This window comes from Hakea prostrata, chromosome 10 (genome assembly GCF_041222555.1).
Source record: "Hakea prostrata isolate BN-2017 chromosome 10, UWA_Hpros_2, whole genome shotgun sequence".
Lineage (NCBI taxonomy): Eukaryota > Viridiplantae > Streptophyta > Magnoliopsida > Proteales > Proteaceae > Hakea > Hakea prostrata.
Window position 1 is genome coordinate 4,131,369 of NC_142609.1, and position 21,963 is coordinate 4,153,331.

Consider the following 21,963-nt stretch of genomic DNA (forward strand, 5'->3'; position numbering starts at 1 on the left):
ATTAAACTCCGTTAGTTAAATAATGATATGGCATATTTTATTTATTTAAAAATCTCAAATTAACCCTATTGTCTTATATTATTTATTTACACTTTATATTAGATTACATTACTATCCTGAGTAATTAGGGAAAACTTAAACCTAATTAAACAATCTTCTTTTCTAGTCAAAAGAAAGAGAGAAAATCAAGGGATACTCATTTTCAATTTCGATATGTACTTTTCAATTTGGTAATTAAAAAAATAATAATTCTTAATTTTTTGTATTATTTTTAATTTTGTTATTTACTTTCTAGTTTAATGTTATCAATTTAAGAAATTTCTACTTCCAATAGATTATTATTTATTTATTGTCTAACTCTAACTTGACGTTAGCTATTTTAAGAAGTCCTACTACCAACAGGTTGCTTTATTTTTTTAATTCAAGGTGATAAAAATACACATGTAAAATTATTTCATATGCTTTTTTCTAAATGAGGATAATATTTTATTTGGCATTCTTAATTATAAAAGGGCAAAATAGACATTAAACATTTAACATTAACGGTCGCTTAACACTGTTAGAATTGAGGGGGGCAACAGTAATTTCATAAAGAGTAGGGTTCTTTTAGTAATAAAGCTATAATACATGGGGCAACAATAATTATCCCTAAATAAAATCTCCCTGAAGATGTAATCGAGGAGTGCACAAGCTGGCTTGAATCCAAAACAAAAATGTAAATAATTCACCCACTTAAATAGAAAAATTACTAAGAATAATAATAAGAAGAGAAAGATGGAATTGGGCCAGGCTGGGCTGAGGACTCATCTTGGCCCAGGCAAACATTGATTCAAGATACAAAAGACTTTAAAAAAATTTGCAAAACAATAAATAATTTCTTAATTTTAAATGAAAAGATTTTTACCCGTGATTTAAAACCTTTTCAAGAAAAGAACAGAAGATGCCAAGTTCTAAAGTGGAAAGTTTTCTTTCACTCTAATTTATTATTTTCGCTGCTAATGCTTTGATATCAGATCTTTTACTTATTTTTCATTAAAAATAATTATTGTTGCCTTCTGTTTATTTAATACAAATTGATTAAATCAAATTGCTGGCACATCTGTGTAAAAGCTCCTTCACAATGGAATTTACAGTTTATGAGTTGGCAATTGAACCATCCACACAGGAAGAGAAACCATTGGTTAGATCGAAGTTATATATATTAATTCATAAAACTCAAGTTTTGGAACACCTGCGGCCAAGAACCTCTATCTGCATATATAACAATTTGATTATGAACACAAGAAAAACTATCCTCTTATTCTAAGAAATTGCTTTCCACATGACAACAGAACTTGACAAAGAGAACAATTAAATTAATTTGATTTTGTAAGTAAGATTAAGAACCAAAAGTTTGGAAGTGATGAAACAAGGTCTACATCAGGATGATCACAAAATTCAAGGATATCATACATAAGATTAAAACTACATGTACAAGATATCCAACACTGTTTCAGTAATTTAACTGTTTTCAGCAATAAATTTTACAAATCTATCCAATGAAAATTCAATTTTGGGGTCTCTTTGCTTTTTAAACATAAAGTTGGGTGTCATTGCTTTAAGGCCTCCACTTTGGGGCACCAATGCAATTTGCTCTATAGTTTGATTCCTTTAAACCTGCCTTTCATCATTCTTTGGATGATGCAATATGCTTCAGCTACACACATTTGTACTCTCCCCTATGGTAGACTCCTAAGTTACATCTTTGTTGTATCTGGAGTTGACGATGAAGAGTGTCTCCTGGGGAATGACATTAGTATTTGTTTTAGTAAATTTCATTGTGGAGAAGAAGTGTTAGGTCTTCAAAACTCTCCTCTAGATGTAGATAAGGGTAGGGGTGTAAATGGATAATCGAAATCTACTTCCGAATTCGTATCCGCATCCGTTTAGGGGTATCCGAATCCGTCCGATTATTAATAGGATGTGGATATAGTATACCCCTTTTTTACCGATTATTATACATCCGATAAAATTACCCGATTAAGTTACTTATTTAGATATATTATTCTTATTTTTTAAACTTTTACTTATGATATGTGACTATTTTTTTAGATTTTCTACTAAAATAGCTACCAAAGTTGTTAAATTCTTAAATTTCAAACCTAGCCCTCACAAATAAAAATGCAAAGATGTAAACAGGTAGTCGAAAACTTGTATTCAATCTATATTTATGCCCATTTAGAATAATCTACTTAAGAAAATAACCATCCGATTATCATCCAAATCCGATAGAATCTATCCAAAAATCGATAGGATATTATCCGAATTCGTCAAAATATAATAGGATGCAGATAGAGATATACCACTATCCGATCCGAATCCGATCCATTTACACCCCTAGATGTAGGGCCACATGCTCCAACAAATGAGGACTCATACATCACACTGTCTCAGATGTTGGCTTTTCAACACCATGTGGATAAAAGGTTTACACATATAGATGATGAGTTGTTGGTTCAACGTCGATACATGGAGCAAGTCTCTCATCACCTACAGCTTTCAGTGTCCAGCTTTCGGTGTCCCCAAGATCTCCATCAGCTTCTGAGTAGCAATGTGGTTGATATGCTGTTGATTTTTACATTTTAGTTGACAATGGTTGTTATATGTTTATTTCTCCAATATGAATGATTTGTACTACATTTGAATTATCTCATTTTTTTTTTTAACTTTACAATACATTGTGGTACTTAACTCTATGTTTTTTGAAATCATTAATGATGAATTCAAAAAGATGTGTTTTTTCTCCATTATGCAAAGACTTAATAGGGACTACAGTTCAAACACCCTCCCAAAAGAAGCAGGTCATCAGCTTCTTTCCATTTGTGACTTGTGAATAGCATCAAATTCAATGTTCTTGGTCATTCCTCACAAAACTCAGGCAGTCAAAGGATTGAGGGAGCCATTCCAGAGAATTCAGGGATGATGATTCATGCTCTCTCAAGAAGCATTTCAATTTTGAAGGGACTAAGCTCAAGTGGAAAGAAAGCAGAATTGAATAAACACCTAGAAACTTTACATATTCTCTTACAAAAGAGAGGGACCATAACTAAATAAGTCAGCATGGTGAAGAAATGTAATCATTGTCACTCCTTATGCTCTTCTTCTTGACAATCAAAGGTGCAATAAACATGTGGTACTGTTTTTGCAGTCAGGAGTGAAGACTTGTCATTTGCAAAACAGCTTGTATTGCTGTTACACCCTTCATATATTGCAACAAATTTTCTTTTCAGATGTTCTTCAGTCAATGGTTCAGGGGCATATATATCTTATTATTGTTTGGAATCATGCCACATTATACAGCAAGAATCAAAATTATATGATGTGCAAAAAATTACCACAATTCTGAAATTTCTACCACTAAGAAATAAGCCTGTATGCAGTTTTTCTTATATAACTTCATGTAACTGAGTTGCAAGACAGAACAATGTACAGCAAGCCACATCTTGCATTTCAGTTTGGGAGTTAAACATTATTTTGTAGGATCTTCTTATGAATCGCACTATTAAAATAGTAATACAAACTTGAAATCTGACAGTTTTTGCAACAGGAGAAAGAAAAAGAAAAAAAAAAAAAATCCTGTCAAATTGGAAGGCCAGAAAATCATTCTTGGCCTAATGAAGATTTTCTTCTCTTCTAATTCTCAAATTTATTTTTGGATGGGAAGCATGTGAGTGAAGATCAAGGGAAAGAATGCTGGATGTGCATAAGGTACAAGTATAGAAAACAACATTGAAATGGCCTAGTGCGGTTTTGTGCACCTGCAAAACGGCACCATGTTATTTCAAAATAGCATGTTGTTGCTATATTGATACCCCCAACAAATGAAAAAACAGGTCTTCCATGCAAGGTTTAAAGTATCGGTATCAAGTATCGTATCGGTCAAGTGATTTTAAGAGGCATATCCTCCTATCGAGTATTGTATCGCTCTGGTTAATGTATTTTAGTGTAATTCATTAGAGAGATGTATCAAGATATATCGTATTAGTTTGGTCAAATATTGATACGTATCGGCTAGTATCATATGGTATCGCGAGATACTTTAAACATTGCTTCCATATGAATCATGAGCAACCACACCATACCCACTAAAGTCACCATGTATAAAACAATCACAATTAATGACAATCCAACCGGTCAGTGGTCACAAACTAGGCCATTAAATAGAGGGGCTGCTAATTGTGAAACTCTACCAATAAACTCCAACAAACAAAAAAATCATGATCAATTTGGTTAGAGTTTTTTTCATGCTGCCACTTAAGTTGGACCATATTTCTTGACCGCTCACCTAATTGGCAAAATTATATGATGCCCACCCCCACCCCCACCCCCACACACACTCACTGGTATTTTTTTTAAAATTACAAGTTACTTAATGTTAATTTTTTGTTAACTTTGAGATTGAAATGACCATTTTTCCTATGGGATGAAAGGAAAAACCTCACTGAACTGAAAATACCCACCACCGTGTTTGAAGCAGTGCTTGGTTTCCGTTGGATCTATTGATTCTGTCAAGTTTGGTGAAATGGACCCTAGCTCCAGTGACTAGTTTATGAGGGGGAAGCTTTGGTGCTAGTTCAGGCTGCGCAGCTACTGGATATTGATTTTGAAGCAATAGGTTTGGGGGGATCTTTGACCTTGACCAAGCCAATACTAGTGCTTTTGGTATCATTTACTTTCTTAAAACTTCACCTTTGCTAACCCAAAACAAAAGAAAGAACCCATGCGTCAGATTCAAACTCTGACGGCTTGAAAACAATCTTCAATGGTATCTAAGCAAACCGAACCATTCGTTAACTCAAACTCATTTGCGATGGAAACCTCTGAACCATCCATTAAGATTGATAAACAGCAACACCAACAAATAAGCATAATTTTTTCAAGAAATTCTCAACTTCTTCCTCTTCGAGATCTTCCAAAATCAGAAGCAGAAAGAGTTGCAAAGCTTTGTGGATTCAATTGAATCACAAAAGAAAATAGAAGACCAAAATTAAAGAATTAGCAAAAGGAGAAATGAAGGAAGAAGCTAGAGACTGGAAGTGCAGCACCAGTGAGGGCAAGAACATCGCCAGTAGGAGAGGGACGGTACGTGGTCATCACCAGTTTTCAGAAAAGAAGAGTAAGATGAGAGAGAAATTATGGTTAAAGAGTTAAAAATTATGGACCGTTAGATTAAAATTATACATTTGTCACTGATCTAAGGGTTCAAAAAATTTTATTTTCTTTTTTTTTTTGTTTGCCAACCCCGGTTTTATAAACCGGTGATTCGATCTGCGTCGCACACCTGGCTGTGGTGGGTGAGTCTCCCAGCGGGGGATTTTTGTATCCACAAGGATTCGATACCGAAACCTTGCTTAAGGGAACCAAGTTGCTTACCACTTAGACCAACCCTCGTTGATTTTTTTTCTTTTATTTTATGATAAAAAATGATCATTTTAATTTCAAAGTTAATAAAAATAATCGTAGGTAATTTATAACTACTGAAAAAATGCCAATGCGGAAAACATGTGATTTTTGCCACTTAAATGAACCATAAAAAATTATGGCTCAACTTAATAGGAAGCATGAAGAAAACTCACGCATGATCCTCCTACAAAAATAACATGAAAATGGTTAGTCCAATGATGGAAAGCTGTGGGACACCTGGCAAAATCTGAAAGGTGGAGGGCGTTTAAGGAATTTGCATTTTTCGCGCACAAATGAAAAATGGCACAATAGCGCCATTTTTTTGCATATAAAATTCAGTGGGACGTTGGTTATTCGAAAATTCAAAAAGGATACGCAACTGGCGCACCGCGTTCTAGTGGGAAAGACAGAGAAGTCGCAGAGAACTTTCTATTCTACTGTCTCATCTCATCTCATCTCAACTCTCAGAAGCTGCGCCCACCGTACCCTAGTTTTGCAATTGTCTGATTGTCTGTTACTCTTTTCCGTGCAAGACTTCTCTCAAGGATTTCCTTTCTCTGCTTTTCAATTTTTTTTAGGACGTCCAAGAAACCCTAGCTTTCTCAAGCGCACTCACGTGTTAGCCTCTCAAGAAAGACGAAGAAAACGTTAGAGCTAGTCACTAAAACTTTACAGCAATTCAAATAACGATCATTCGTTTATTGCGTTGGTCTTGGTGAGAGGTTTTTCTGTATTATTTTATCTCGTCTTTTCATTATAAATGCTTCCGTCTTATGTTAATATTCGATTATAGTTGCCTTTGCAAATCCAAGAAAAAAGAAGACTAATCTTTATCTTTCGGGTAGTTGTTATGGTTGTTTGGATGGGAATTGGGAGATTTCAGGCCGTAATTGGTCGAATGTCGAGTTAACAATTAAAGTTTCATCTTTCTTTCTAGTTTCATTGAAAAGGGGTAAGAGTTTTGTTCTTTGGTTTTGATTTCCATTTAAGTCGGTTTAGGTTTTGAGCTTGACTACCACAGATAAGATTGAAGTAACCTGGATTACAATTACTCACTTTCTCGTTGCCAATTTGTTTATTGTTGTTTAGTATCAAGGGCTTGAGATTTCGTCACAGAAATGAAACAGAATGGGGAAGATGATCTTAAGGCGCCTCTTCTTCAACCTTCAGAGGGTTTTTCAATTACAGTGTCCCAACCAACACCGAGCGTAACCAGGAAGACCAAGACGGTGGAGTTTAAAATTAGAGGCATAAAGTGTGCTTCTTGTGTTGTCTCCATAGAAGCTGAGCTTAGAAAGCTTGATGGGATTGAAACTGTCATGATATCACCTCTTCAGGGGCAGGCCATTATCAGATATAAACCAGAATCTATCACTGTAAGTCTACTTTTGGTTCACTTGGCTCCCCATCTCGTCTTCTTTAAACTCCATCTTTCATTTTCCTTCTTTACTCTTTTTCAGTAACTTTCAGCAGTTGATAATACAATACTATTGGATTATATACCACAATGGAACAGTGAATAATTTGAATATCTTTTGAATTATTGATAATGCCAGTGATATTGAAAGAAGAAAAAAAAATTGTTTATATCTGTGATGAAGTGGAATGGCAGACCAAGCTCCTTACTGAGGATAGAGAAAGCCAGTTATGATTAGCATCGCACTTGCTACACTTAAAGACCATAACTTGTGTTGGCATTTTCTTCTTTGAACTGTGAACTACTTGCTTGTTAGAATTGTTAATCTTTTAGAGCGAACTTTTCAACATAGATCCAGAAAATTTGCTATTTTAAGCTTTTTTCAAAATAGAAAGCAGAACATGATTTGTTACAAACCCAAGTAGTCTAGATGAGGCTTGCCAACTTGATACACTTTTTTCTTTGGTTGTAATGCCAACTTTATAACTTAGTTGTCAAGGAATGTGTTGACATTCTCTTATCTGGACAGTTTTGGTTGGCATTTTCTTTTAGTCTTCTTCTTCTTCTTCTTTTTCTTTTAAATAACTTTTTAGCATTTATCCTGAATATCTGCTGTTTGACCCTACTTGAAAGAGTCTCAGAACGTACCTCATGTACCAGAACCAAATTAGTTGGATAGGGTTGAGGGACTGCTAAGATAAGAATTTCCTTTAGAATTTCAGGAACTATTTGACCCCATCTGAAAGAGTCGGAGAACATACCTTATGTACCTGAACCAAATTAGTTGGATAAGGTTGAGGGACTGTTATTAAGAATTTCCTTTAAGAATTTCAAGAACATGATATGCGATTATTATTGTAAATTAAATGTAGTGCCTTCATAGAAACTGGTTAAGAATGTGTTACAAGTCCATATATGGAGGAACCATTGTTTTTTTCTTTGTGGGGGTGGGGGTTGTTGGGAGTGGGATGAGTAAGCTGGGGAGGGAAGATGTGAACAAGGAAGCTTGAACCCGTAGACCTCCTGGTAGAAATGGCCCTTTTAGGCACCACAAGCTACAAAATGCACTAGGCAATTGTTCATGTAGGAAGTTTTCATATTTCTTATAATATACTACCTTCAAATTTTCAATATGTGTGTCTGCCCACCTCAGTATTGAAACAGCGTCTCAGCAAAAGCTGCTGGGAGGCTGCATAGGAAAGTTGCCCCCTCAGAACTCTGCTTGTGTGGAAGCCTTCAGCACCAGGTTCACACTTTTTATATTCGCCAACCTCAGTCTTTATACAACTTGCAGCTTATTATGCTCTATAGCTATAGTATATCAAAGTGCGGGTATTTTCTTTTATTTTTATCCACTGAAACATTTTTATTGGTGCTCCACTTCAGGCAAAAGCTGTTAAAGAAATGATAGAAGGCATGGGTTATCAAGTTGATGATTTTCCTGAACATGATATAGCAGTGTGCCGACTCCGGATTAAAGGAATGACATGTACCAGTTGCTCTGAGTCTGTTGAGCAAGCCCTCCTTACAGTTGATGGTGTGAAAACAGCAACAGTGGGATTAGCCCTTGAAGAAGCAAAGATTCACTTTGATCCAAACCTCACAGATTCTGACCACCTTATCAATGCCATAGAGGATGCTGGATTTGGAGCTGATCTGATCAGCTCTGGAGATGATACGAACAAAGTGCATCTGCATCTATATGGAGTCAGTTCTCCAGATGATATTTCTACTATCCAATCCTATCTTGAGGCAGTAGAAGGTGTGAATCATGTAGTGACAGACCCAGTGGGTCACAAAGCGACTATTAGCTATGACCCTAATCTCACTGGTCCAAGGTCTCTAATAAACTGTGTTCAGGAAGCTGGCCACTCACCCAACTTCTACAACGCGAGTTTGTATACTCCCCCAAGGCAAAGAGAAACTGCGCGTCAGTATGAAATTCAGGCATATAGAAACTTATTCCTTTGGAGCTGTCTATTTTCAGTTCCAATATTTGTGTTCTCCATGGTCCTTCCAATGATTCCTCCTTATGGTGACTGGTTGAATTTCAAGCTCTACAAAATGCTTACTGTTGGTATGCTTCTGAGATGGGTTCTCTGTACCCCTGTACAATTTATTATAGGCCGAAGGTATTGCATCGTGCTTTCTACATCATTTTATTTAGTAGATTGTTTATTTTTTTTGCACACTCATTTTGCAACTAATTGGTAATGTAGCTCTATCTATTACTGATTCAGGTTTTATCTGGGTTCTTACCATGCGCTGAAACGAGTTTCAGCTAATATGGATGTTCTGGTTGCATTGGGCACCAACTCTGCTTATTTCTACTCTATATACATTGTTATAAAATCCCTCACTTCAGATTCATTCCAAGGGCAGGATTTCTTTGAGACCAGTGCTATGTTAATATCTTTTATTCTCTTAGGAAAATATTTAGAGGTAGTGGCTAAGGGGAAGACGTCCGATGCTTTGGCAAAACTGATAGACCTAGCACCTGATACAGCATATCTTGTGACTATGGATGGGGATGGCAATGTGATATCCGAAATGGAGATAAGCACTGAACTCATACAAAGAAATGATGTGATCAAGATTGTTCCTGGGGCAAAGGTTCCTGTTGATGGTGTTGTTATAAGGGGTCAGAGTCATGTGAATGAGAGTATGATCACTGGAGAAGCAATACCCATCGCAAAGAGGGCAGGAGACAAGGTTTCATTATTTTTGCTTTATCTTGCCTTCTTGTATTCCTTCCTTCCATATTTCGACTTTCTAAACTTTGTTGGCATTTAGAAATTCTCAAATATGCCAATGAACAGGTTATTGGGGGAACAATAAACGAGAATGGGAGCTTACTAGTTAAGGCTACTCATGTTGGGTCAGAAACTGCATTGTCCCAAATAGTCCAGCTTGTGGAAGTAGCTCAGCTTGCCAGGGCACCAGTTCAGAAACTGGCAGATCAAATATCAAAGTTCTTTGTTCCTGCTGTGAGTTCTTATTCATTTATAATTATTTTTTTTTTCACTTTCAAATCTTCTTGAATCACTTGCAATCTTATTTGATCAATTTTGCTGGTCTAAGTGAGCTCATTATCGTAAGTTTACCATTTACCTACTTTTTCCTTCAGGATTTGTAATTAATCTTTAACAAAAAAAACTTTTGGCATGGGTTGATAAGCAAAAGAAAATTGCCCCCCCCCCCCAAAAAAAAAAAAAAAAAGAAAAGAAAAGAAAAAAAGAAAAGAAAAGAAAAGAAAAAGAAAGAAAGAGAAGAAGAACAAGAAGAAAAAAAGAAAAAGCTAATGGTATGTTGGTCAATCATGTTATCCAAACAAGTCTAAAAATGCTTTATAATTATAAAGACGACAAAGGACTTAGAAACACAACTTTTATAATCATGGAATGACTTCCCAGAAATCGTGATCTTCTTAAACTAATGGAGTTTAAGGTAATTTAAACTTGACACAAGGAAAGAAAATGGTGGTGTAGGGAAAATAGGTACTGAATCAGCTGTGACATTGTACGGGATATTTATTGCTCCTCAATATAAAGCTTCTTTTTAGGGAGGCAGAGTCAGGGGAGGTATGGGGCTGGGGAGGCAGCTTGTAATTGGCTGGTGGGGTTAACCTGCATATTTGAAATGATCAAACCCTGAATATTCCAGATATATATTGTTGCCATTTTGTGGGGATTGGATGTGCATACGGAGGCACATAGTGTTGTTAGAAACCACTTTGATATTTTGTTTCAAATATTTGGCATCCCACTGCTCAGAAAAATTGACAATCTGAAATGCCTCCATTCTGAAGGTTGCTGGAGCCTAATTTTAATTATAAATTACACACTGTTAACATACAAGTAAAGGTTTACTTTTCATTTATTCAATTGCAGCAGAGTTAAATTGATTTTTTAACCAGATAGTTTCTTATAATTCATCCATCTCTTTATCTCTCTCTCACTCTCTCACTCTCTCACTCTTTCTCACAATAAACCTTTTGTGCTTTCATAATCTTGGCTTCAAAATGCTGTCTTTTTTAATGTCTGCTACAACAGCTTGCCAATGACAAATCCATCATTCATTCGCTACTCCATATTGCAGGTTGTTATTGCTGCATTCATTACGTGGTTGGGCTGGTTCATTCCTGGAGAAGCTAGTCTTTACCCTAGACATTGGATTCCAAAAGCCATGGATGGCTTTGAGCTGGCACTGCAGTTTGGTATTTCAGTACTGGTGGTTGCCTGCCCATGTGCTTTGGGACTAGCAACTCCAACAGCTGTCATGGTAGCCACTGGAAAAGGAGCTTCTCAAGGTGTCTTGATCAAGGGTGGAAATGCACTTGAAAATGCACATAAGGCAAGGAAACTGAACTCAGAAAACTCTGCACGTACCAAATGCGTCAACCTATTCTATTCTGTTTACTAATCTCACTTGCACCACATTTTTTGACGTCCTTATTAAATGAGTATCATCCTAAATGACTTTCCCTCAACATGTCAGCTCTTGAAACCACTTTTACCTTAAATATATTCTTATTTTGTTCTTATCTCTTCCAATAGTTGAGCTGATTGTAGTGCACTGTTGTGTGTTAATCCTAATCTCAGTTTAGTTGAGGTGTTATTGATCTGCTACAGTGCTACCCAATGCCAAGAGTTTAAACCCATGCAGCATGGCTGCTTTAATAGCTGTCTTGTAAAACTTTCTTCAAGGTTTTTAGGGAACTGTTGGATCAAATTACATTGTAGAAGTGTTTCCCTGCTTCTCCTCAGAGGCAAGAAAAGACTTCGATGTGTTTTTCGCAAACAGTTGTGCTAAAAAGGAAACTGTCTAATGTTCAGAAATTGATTATTAGTTTTACTTTAGGTAGTAAGAATTCTTATCCTTGAACCTGCAGGTGAAAACTGTGGTCTTTGACAAGACAGGAACCCTGACAATGGGAAAGCCAATGGTAGTTGGTTCAAAGCTTTTCTCCAAAGTGCCTATCCAGGAGTTTTGTGATGTGGCTGCTGCAGCAGAGGTAGGTACCATTGTACTGAAATATAGTTCTTAATTTTGTGGAGGTTGCTTGTTTTACCATGAGAAGGGACAGAACAGACAGTTGACTTCACTAAATATTGTACACAATCTTTGGTGGCAGGCAAACAGCGAACACCCTATTGCAAAGGCTGTGGTAAAGTATGCTAAGAAACTGCATCAGCAGTATGGATCCTATGTTGAGCATGTAATCGATTCTAGGGACTTTGAGGTACACCTGGGAGCTGGAGTGAGTGGGAAAGTTGGTGGGAAACTAGTGCTAGTTGGGAATAGGAAGCTGATGCTGTCCAATAATGTCCAACTGGGACTTGAGGTTGAGGATTACATCTCAGAAACTGAGCAGCTAGCTCGCACTTGTGTGCTTGTTGCCATTGATGGGAAGGTTGCTGGGGCTTTTGCTGTGACAGACCCTGTTAAACCAGAAGCAGAGCGCGTTGTGTCTTTCCTTCAGTCAATGAACATCTCAAGCATCATGGTGACTGGTGACAACTGGGCTACAGCCAGAGCTATAGCAAAGGAGGTTGGAATTGCCAATGTTTTTGCAGAGACTGATCCAATAGGAAAAGCCAATAAGATCAAAGAATTACAGGTATTTATATATGCTCTGAAACTTACTGGACACAATCTCATATAAACTACTTCCAACTTTGATTGGTTGCATCTACCAATTCAATTGCTTTACCCCTTGTTTCTTCCAAGCTAAATATTGACATGTAGACCACATATTTAATGAGTTGATCCAGTAATGTGTATTAGTTTTTTCATCCAAACTGCAGTTACAATAAATTTTGATCTGACATAGACAGACCAACCCAGAAGCTACACCATACAGAGAACAGTTCATCTAACTAGCATAGGAGCTGCTAGGTGTTCCTGGAGAGAGATTTATCTTATTGATTTTGAATTGGCATGGGTAGTGTGTAGGAAAGATGCAATGATGAAACTATGAATTCATAAAGATGCAGTGATGAAACTGTGAGTTCTGCTGCAAGACTTGTTAAATAGCTCTTAAAGTTGCATGCCTGTCATTTTCTCTAGTTTTGAGCAACTTGGCTTTTTGTGTGGTGTTATATTTAGCTGGATCTTATTGCCATGTACAAACTGAGGGAATTGAGTTGCCTGCCATTTTAATTGTGTTTGATAGGTAGCGATGATGTAGATGCCCTTTGTTCATGCTGCAATGCATGTGACTGTGTATGCATATATAAAAGGCCAATGCTGGCTCAAGTATCCAAGTTTAATGTCCTAGTTTTAAATTAGAATCAAATCCTAATATTTTCGGAGTTTCTCTTAGTTTTTAGCTAGAACATTTGTTCTGTTCCCTTGATCAACTGCAGAGGATGATGCAGTTTTACTTCAAGGAGATGACAGATTACATCCCATGAATTAAATAGTACTTAATGATGGCTTACTGGGACTGGGGTAACTGTACCAATAGGTTATTCATGTTTGTTGATCATGAGGTTGGTAAATACATGCGAATACCATGTGGTTATAGCGTAATAGAAGATACATGAATTTGAATCTTGGATTCTGATACTGTTTTTCTTGACGATAAAATTAAATTCCTTGTCAGATGAAAGGCGTAGCAGTTGCAATGGTGGGGGATGGAATCAACGATTCACCTGCCTTAGTTGCAGCTGATGTTGGTATGGCAATCGGTGCTGGCACGAATGTTGCTATTGAAGCTGCTGACATAGTTCTCATCAAGAGCAACTTGGAAGATGTAGTCACTGCTATTGATCTCTCTAGAAAGACTCTTAATCGCATCCGACTCAACTATGCATGGGCTTTGGGATATAATGTACTTGGCGTGCCAATTGCTGCTGGCATTTTGTTTCCATTCACTGGAATCCGATTGCCTCCATGGCTTGCTGGGGCTTGCATGGCAGCATCTTCACTCAGTGTTGTCTGCTCATCCCTCCTGCTGCAGTCTTACAAGAAGCCTCTGCACATCCAAGATACTCGAGGGACAATCGATTATTCAAATTGTGTGTAATTTGGCTAATTTTGGACACCTTTAGCACATACATGGCATACCAGAACGGGTTTATGCTTGGAATAATGAATGCTTCAGCTGTGTTCAAGGTGTGGCCTATGATGATTGTGAAGGAAATGGCTTGAGATGCATGGGAAAGACCACGATACAGGTTTGAAGGAGCTTCAAGAAAGAAATTATGTTCTTCGAGACATTGGTAACTAGTGTTCCTTCTCCGCTTGTTGGGGAGAGGTGTTTTTGTTATGAGATTTAATCTTTCCACGTCTGTAACTTTTTTGCTTTTTTCATAATACAAATGACCATGTAGCTTAAAAAGAATGTTTCCTCTCATAGAGGGTTTATCCTCTCTCTCTCTCTCTATTTGATTGGTTTCACACAACATATAACAATTATAAAAAATAATGACTACAGTACTCTTAAGTTCTATTTCGAAGTAAAACCACACATAAAGATGGGTGAAGGGATTCCATCTTCTTCCTTATTGAACCCACCATTACCCCTTAATTTGAGACCTGCAAAATAGATAACAAGTTTATTGTCTCCTTCCTACAACCCACCACACTTCCATCGTAAAGATGTGGTGGCTGGGTCTTTGTAAGGTTTTGATTTGAAAAAAATACTCTCATATTCCAATGAAAATGAAAAAATTTCAAGTAAAAAAAAGTCTGTTCGGTCTTTTCATATGAAACAGAATAGTGTAAGACCCATACTCAGTTGACTTGCTAGAAAATTTTACATGGTCGTTCCCTTCTTCTAGGCAAGTGTAGTTATCAAAGGAGCAAGAAGAATGTAGTTGCCCAGTCCTTCCTTACTTCGTCTATTCATTGAACCCTAATTCTTCTCATAGTTGTTCTTTCTCTAGCAAGCAATATCACGATTACTGAGCCATCTCAATGACCTACTGCATGAACACGAAGGTATGTATGTTCAGCTGCGCTTTCCTCCCTCACTTAATTCTGTAAATCTGCTTTTACGTATTTCTCACTGTGGATTCCAGCTGGTCTGCTGAATCCCATCATTATCTGTTATGTTTTACCTTGAGTTTGTGATCTCTAGCTGTCGTTGTCTGTTCTCTAACTTTTTGCAGATTATTGGGAATCATCAATTTTCCATTAATGGGATTCCTTTCACAGTGACGAATAATCTGTTTGTTGTAGAGTATCTATAGCGTGACCTCAGTGTTTGATGTATGAGTGTGTAGAGCATGGTTTGCAGCTATGGGGGTATGGTGTATATATATTTTTATTGATCCTGCAAACTGATTCTTAAGACAAAGCAATAAGAGAATACGATAACTGAAAGTTTGGATTAGCTTCTCCTGCAAAATATCGCGATATATCGTGAGATATCGTGAAATATAGCGATATATCGTGAGATATCGCGAGATATCGGCGATATCGGCGATATCTTGCATATCTCGTTTCGGGAGGTGGTTTCACTTCGCCCCCTCCCGAATTTCAGCGCTATATAGTTCCTTGGATATTGGATTACAACGAAAATATATTGGCCAGTACAGTATGATACACAATACGAGACCGTATATATCTCTTAAAAGCACTTGACCAATACGATACCCACTTGCCATTTGTTTGCAGAAGTGAGGAGAAAAAATAAACATGTAAGACCCATATCCAATAGGAAAAGAAATGAAAAAAATTTGATGAATAGTTTCAAATGTGGGTCTCACTCTTGTTGTTTCCTTCATTATTTCACAAAGTCCCATTTAGGGGGATTTTGAAAAGGGATGGGTTGGTAAATGTAGCATTCCCATCAGCAGAGAACTAAAAAAGCAATACTTTTGGAATTTCAGTGAAAATTTGACATTTTCCCACCTCACTTCAGATTCAGCAAACAAACAATGCCTTATTGAAAAATAGGGTTCGCACTGCATTTCTCTTTTCTTTTTGTTCTTTTCTTGTTTTCTATTCCTCCCAAGAAAGAGTACTAATTAAGTTTGTTTAGATGCGTATAGGAAATTTGTACTTCCACTAACTGTGAAACCCCTAAAAGTTCTAACCCGATAACCTTGAATTTCAAGTCCGCATACCTGGAGTTCAAGAAGAGGTCAACTCTAAACCATCTGAATTGAACCCGAAGGTTCGAAAATTGAACCTATGGACTTGGATGATCGAGGGAAAGACCTAGCGCCTTACTTGACTTCAAGAGGAGAGAGAAAATTACTCGTGAAGGCATTAAAGTGAGATTTTGGCATCCCATAAAGCTATGCAAGAAGACTTCAAATCTCAAATAAAGTATACCATTGAGTAGGCAATTTTGTAAGGTACCTACATGCCAAAGCCCGTCGCGATCAGCCCTAGTATGAGGAAGTTATGGAACCTGTTGTATAGGGGCGATCATCTCGGTCCATCGACCTGTCCCTACCCGGAAAAGGGCAAAATGATCATTTTACCTCTTTAATTGTCTTTTAACTCTCTAAACTCACTCATACTCGAATTTGGGGTTTCTTTTGAAGAGAGAAATTGTGGGAGAGGAGATAGAAGAGGAGAAGAAGCTTGGGGAAGAAGTGTTGGAGCAAATCGACGGTGCCGAATCGCGATTTGGTGGTTTGGTCTTGTAAAGAGGTAGGTTTGCTTCAAACTCACCTATTTTTTACCCAATTTCATGGTGTTTTTTATTGGTAATTATATTTAAACATGAAATTGGAGGGCCTAGGTTGAGAGGAATGGTTTTTCGACACTCCGTAGAAGATTTGTGTGGCTGTTGTGCAGGCCTATGTCGAATCTCATACGAAATCGAGCACTTTCAACCAAGTTGACTAGGTGAGCTACTTGCCGAGTTAACTAGGTCGATTAGGGCTGAGTTGTCCCGCCTTGTTGGACTAAAATTGATACCCATTTAATCTATGTTCAAATTGAATCCCGATATGAATCATTATTTGCTAGGTTAATTGAGTCTTGAGTATTCGTTAATTTTGTGAAATTGTGGGACTTTACGCATGAATTATCGATTAACAGGTGAGGATAACATCTCACATATCATGTAATTGCATTGTGTGTTTAGACTGTGATTCTTGTAGCATTGCATGTTGATTGTCATTACCTTACACGAATTACTTTAATCGATAATCTTGCTTATCTTACTATATTTCCGATCAAATGATTAAATGTGAATATCGCATGTGACTATATGATTGGTTATTTTGCTTGATTAATGCATGTGGATGTATGTGACTGTGAAACTGGGATAACCTATCTTGGTACTCCTGGCTCAAGTTATCAAGGGTTGTGGTATGGGACACTGTCATCTAATGCCCCCAGTGTTTTTCATAGTTGGTGCGTGTGTACAGATGCATTTGTTAGGAATCATGTGCATGCTACTACCCTTTTGGTAAGGGTATTAAAGCCGAGTGACCCGTGATAATGGTGGATGGGGTATTGTGTGCATCAGGTAGACCCACGGTTATCATGCAATGATATAGAGACATGTGTTAGAATAGGACTCGTGATAGCCCAACAAACGACTTTAGTGTCATGAGGGGACATAAACAACAACCACCCTAGCATATGTAGATGATTACAAGGTTACAGAATGGTAGACCAAAAGACGACGGTTAGGCGGCGTGAGGAACACCATTCCTAGGTGAGAACGATACTAGACCAAAAGGGCGCATAGACACAAGGAAAGGTATCTGAATCACACGTAGCACGAGACTTAGTGACTTTGCTTTGGGTTAGAGTAATCCTTGACACATGCTAGCTCTCAAACCAATGGTGATATGAGAGAGTGTTGACCTAATCTCCAGCCATGGTTCATGTGGTAGGATCCAACTACCATGGAGAACCCAAAAGATGGGTTTAAGTGCCATGAGGGAGAGTGATGAGACCGCCTAGAGGAGGATGGTGTATTATCTTAAAGCATGTCTACTGTAGAGATTGCACAGTAGGAGTTTGATTCATGTTTTCATGTTCATTCTTTTATTCATCGACCGTATATGCTAATATGGGTGTGTGAGTGTATGATGGATACATGGTGTATGATGTGTTAGGCTCATGGTGTATGATATGTTAGGCTCACTGAGTTCTTTGGAACTCATCCTTTGTGTATATTTCATTTTCTTTAGACTCTGTTGCAGGTTGTGACAACTCATATTTATTTGGAGAGTCCGCCGCCGGTGGAGTCCTATGTGGGACCGAAGAGTGAGGATACTAAGGAACATGATGGGATGTGTACTTGTGCAGGCTATGCTTATGGAGTCCAGCCATTCTGAGGCTTGGAGACTCATTTACTTGGGTTTGGTTTAGTTTGTTTTCACTTTTTCCATTGTTAGAGCACAGTTTGACTTTTAAACTTCCATTGTAATAACTCCTATCTTTCTTTTTCTTTTAACTCTAATTTTGACTTTGATTTATTTTAAGGGTGACTGTAGTAACCTTAGGTTCATTTATTTTATATTCTTGCCCTTGGATAATGCTATATAATATTGTTGTTATGGAATGGCTGCGAACTGAGATCCTGCAGAGAGTATCGCCCCCATGGGTACTCGAGCATGTCAAGAACCGGCTGGGTGGGGTGTGACACTAACAAACTTCATACAAAAGCAATTCCCATAACTTCAATAATCAAATACAATGAAAACTACCAAAGAGTATAAAATAAGAACATTTTATGTCCAAAGAAGAGAACTGAGAAATTTTGTAACTAATTTCATATAATGATTTAATTATGATGAACAAGTTTGCATGCTACAAATGAAACATCACCAAATTTAAAGAGCCACAAACGAACACAAAATATAAAAAGTAGTTAACCCTTAGAAAACTCAGTGCCAAAGCTAATCTCCTTTTTCAGCTCAATTCTGGTTGGTTGTGTGATCTTTGGATCTCCATTATTCCCATTGTTTTTTGAATTGCTTGAGATGAAATAAAAATAAATGGAGAGGACAATCATAAATGAACTATAAACACAACTATTAGGGAGAGATCGACATTTCTTCTAGCGAACTACGTTGGAATGATGGAATGTCTAGTAAGCTTTAGGTGGTGGAGGGGAGTTGTAATAGTAGGAGGGAGGTGATGGTTGAGGTGGAGGTGGAGATTTGTAGCTATAAGGAGGAGGAGGGGATGGTGACGGGGGAGGAGGTGACTTGTACATGTATGGAGGAGGAGGTGACGGAGAAGGTGGTGGTGGTGACTTGTACAAGTAGGGAGGGGGAGGTGATGGAGATGGTGGAGGTGGTGACTTGTACATGTATGGAGGAGGAGGTGATGGTGAAGGTGGTGGTGGTGACTTGTACATGTAGGGAGGGGGAGGTGATGGAGATGGTGGAGGTGGTGACTTGTACAAGTATGGAGGAGGAGGTGATGGCGAAGGGGGTGGAGGCGACTTATACAAGTAGGGAGGTGGAGGTGATGGAGAAGGCGGAGGTGGTGATTTATACAAGTAGGGTGGAGGAGGCGACGGTGAAGGTGGTGGTGGGGACTGCAAGAGGGAGGAGGGGGGAGGGAAGGGGGTGGGGGGACCACAGGGAGGGGGAGGGGATGGAGATGGGGAGGTGGGACGAGAGGGGAGGGGCGAGAAGGTGGGGGGGCCAAGAGGGAGGGGAGATGAGGGAGGTGGAGGGGGATTTATCAAGTAGGGTGGAGGGGGTGAAGGTGAAGGTGGTGGTGGGACGCACGAGGGAGGGGAGGGGTGGAGTGGTGGAGGTGGTGACTTGCAAGTTGGAGGAGGAGGTGATGGTGAAGGTGGTGGTGGTGACTTGTACAAATAGGGAGGAGGGGGTGAAGGTGAAGGTGGTGGTGGTGACTTGTACATGTAGGGAGGGGGAGGGGATGGAGATGGTGGAGGTGGTGACTTGTATAAGTATGGAGGAGGAGGCGATAGCAAAGGTGGTGGAGGTGACTTATACAAGTAAGGAGGTGGAGGTGATGGAGAAGGCGGAGGTGGTGATTTATACAAGTAGGGTGGAGGAGGTGATGGTGAAGGTGGTGGTGGGGACTTGTACAAGTAAGGAGGGGGAGGTGACTGAGATGGTGGAGGTGGTGACTTGTACACATATGGCGGAGGAGGTGATGGAGAGGGTGGTGGTGGTGACTTATACAAGTATGGAGGGGGAGGTGATGAAGATGGTGGAGGTGGTGACTTGTACAAATATGGTGGAGGAGGAGGTGGTGAAGGTGGTGGTGGTGATTTGTACAAGTATGGAGGGGGAGGAGATGGAGATGGTGGAGGTGGTGACTTGTACAAGTATGGTGGAGGAGGCGATGGTGAAGGTGGTGGTGGTGACTTATACATATATGGAGGGGGAGGTGATGGAGATGGTGGAGGTGGTGACTTGTACAAGTATGGAGGAGGCGGCGATGGTGAAGGTGGTGGTGGTGACTTGTACAAGTAGGGAGGTGGAGGTGATGGAGATGGTGGAGGTGGTGACTTGTACACGTATGGCGGAGGAGGAGATGGAGAGGGTGGTGGTGGCGACTTATACATATATGGAGGGGGAGGTGATGGAGATGGTGGAGGTGGTGACTTGTACAAGTATGGAGGAGGTGGTGACTTGTACAAGTATGGAGGAGGCGGCGACGGTGAGGGTGGTGGTGGTGACTTGTACAAGTAGGGAGGTGGAGGTGATGGAGATGCTGGAGGTGGTGACTTGTACACGTATGGCGGAGGAGGAGATGGAGAGGGTGGTGGTGGTGACTCGATGGGGGGGAGGGATGAAGATGGTGGAGGCGGTGACTTGTACAAGTATGGTGGAGGAGGAGATGGTGAAGGTGGTGGTGGTGATTTGTACAAGTATGGAGGGGGAGGAGATGGAGATGGTGGTGGTGGTGACTTGTACAAGTACGGTGGAGGAGGTGATGGTGAAGGTGGTGGTGGTGACTTATACAAGTAAGGTGGTGGAGGTGGTGACTCATACAAGGATGGAGGAGGAGTTGATGCTGAAGGTGGTGGTGGGGACTTGTAGTAATATGGCGGAGGTGGTGATGAGGACGGTGGAGGTGGTGACTTGTAATAATAAGGAGAGGGAGAAGGCAGCGGTGGGGACTTGAAGTGATGAGGTGGTCGAGATATGTGACCGCGTCGACCCGGAAGATGTTTCAGATGCTTTTCATCACTTGCAAGAGCATTGCTCGCTATCAAGCAAACAACCAAAGCATAAGCTAGGCGAGGCCAAGGGGGTGCCATGGCCATTGCCTGAAGAGAAGAGGAGGAGCTCAGTAGCTACTTGAGAATGGTTGGAACGAGAGGCAATCTCCTTAGCTTATATACAAATCCCTTCAACCAATGTACACAAAGAGCTTCATTTGTTTATTGGATTTGAAAGTCTCCACCAGTGCTGATCATATATAATAGTTCTTATTTGCATTTCATGCTTCCCACTAATTACACTCGATTTCTATCTATGTCAAGAACTCTTTCTCTGGTTGGTGTGAATACAGCTTTCTGACAACTTTATTCTAATATTATATCACCCCAACTACCTCTAGTATGAATAGAATAGCACTTGCCTTAAGAGTCAACTCCAATGCATATCTGCCATGTCTCAGAAAAATAATGCAACAACTTGACAGCCCAGAAGGAATCTATAATGGAACCAAGGACCAAATCTTTCTCACTTAAGAGAGCCTGAAAGTAAGACTTCATTGAGTAGTGTTCATTCAGAACTGGTGAAGAAATTACTCTTCGTGAAAGCATCTAATCTTTGGGATCTGGGGCTGATTTGGCTTTTTCTGTTTGGATCTAGCTCTTCATTGACAAACAGTAAAGAAATTTCCTTTTTTAATGACAACCCATGTGTATCATATTTGTTATGTATCAGCTTTGTCTGGTATATTCTACTATTCTGGTTTGACTAGAAAATCGTGTGTAATTTATCTACAGATTAGATCATGAAATTGACAATGTAGTAGCCATAGATTAATCTGATTATCCTAACAGCATCAATAAAATATAATTAAACTCAACGAATCATGCCAAGTTAATATTTTCTTTCCATAAATGATTAACCAAGTTGGTAACGATGATCTCCCATTTAACTCACCATACTCTTGGATCATAACAATCCGACAGCCTACTTAATATATGATGCATGTTCAAAATTCAAACATGATGGCTC

The 21,963-nt window shown here is 39.0% G+C and overlaps 2 protein-coding genes across 2 annotated transcripts; both read left to right on the forward strand.

Moving 5' to 3' along the window:
- The first annotated feature begins 5,817 nt into the window (after nt 1–5,817).
- LOC149001581 (copper-transporting ATPase HMA4-like) lies at nt 5,818–14,370 on the forward strand. The gene is made up of 9 exons (XM_089138266.1): nt 5,818–6,157; nt 6,532–6,818; nt 8,246–8,991; nt 9,100–9,571; nt 9,679–9,846; nt 10,958–11,212; nt 11,751–11,873; nt 11,994–12,479; nt 13,467–14,370. The coding sequence occupies exons 2-9, from the start codon at nt 6,561–6,563 to the stop codon at nt 13,887–13,889; spliced, it is 2,931 nt and encodes a 976-aa protein (XP_088994392.1). The 5' UTR covers nt 5,818–6,157; nt 6,532–6,560; the 3' UTR covers nt 13,890–14,370.
- A 3,395-nt stretch (nt 14,371–17,765) lies between these two features.
- LOC149001582 (uncharacterized) lies at nt 17,766–20,896 on the forward strand. Its single transcript, XM_089137087.1, has 2 exons — nt 17,766–19,207; nt 19,580–20,896. The coding sequence occupies exons 1-2, from the start codon at nt 18,923–18,925 to the stop codon at nt 20,894–20,896; spliced, it is 1,602 nt and encodes a 533-aa protein (XP_088993213.1). The 5' UTR covers nt 17,766–18,922.
- Nucleotides 20,897–21,963: the final 1,067 nt, after the last annotated feature.

Excerpts from the sequence above, each read along its gene's own strand:
- LOC149001581 (XM_089138266.1), top strand. The coding sequence starts at position 6,561 with ATGAAACAGAATGGGGAAGATGATCTTAAGGCGCCTCTTCTTCAACCT. Across the intron at positions 11,874-11,993 it reads ATGTGGCTGCTGCAGCAGAG|GCAAACAGCGAACACCCTAT; the intron begins GTAGGTACCATT and ends CTTTGGTGGCAG. Across the intron at positions 12,480-13,466 it reads ATAAGATCAAAGAATTACAG|ATGAAAGGCGTAGCAGTTGC; the intron begins GTATTTATATAT and ends ATTCCTTGTCAG.
- LOC149001582 (XM_089137087.1), top strand. The coding sequence starts at position 18,923 with ATGGTTGAGGTGGAGGTGGAGATTTGTAGCTATAAGGAGGAGGAGGGG. Across the intron at positions 19,208-19,579 it reads GTACAAGTATGGAGGAGGAG|GTGATGGTGAAGGTGGTGGT; the intron begins GTGATGGCGAAG and ends TTGGAGGAGGAG.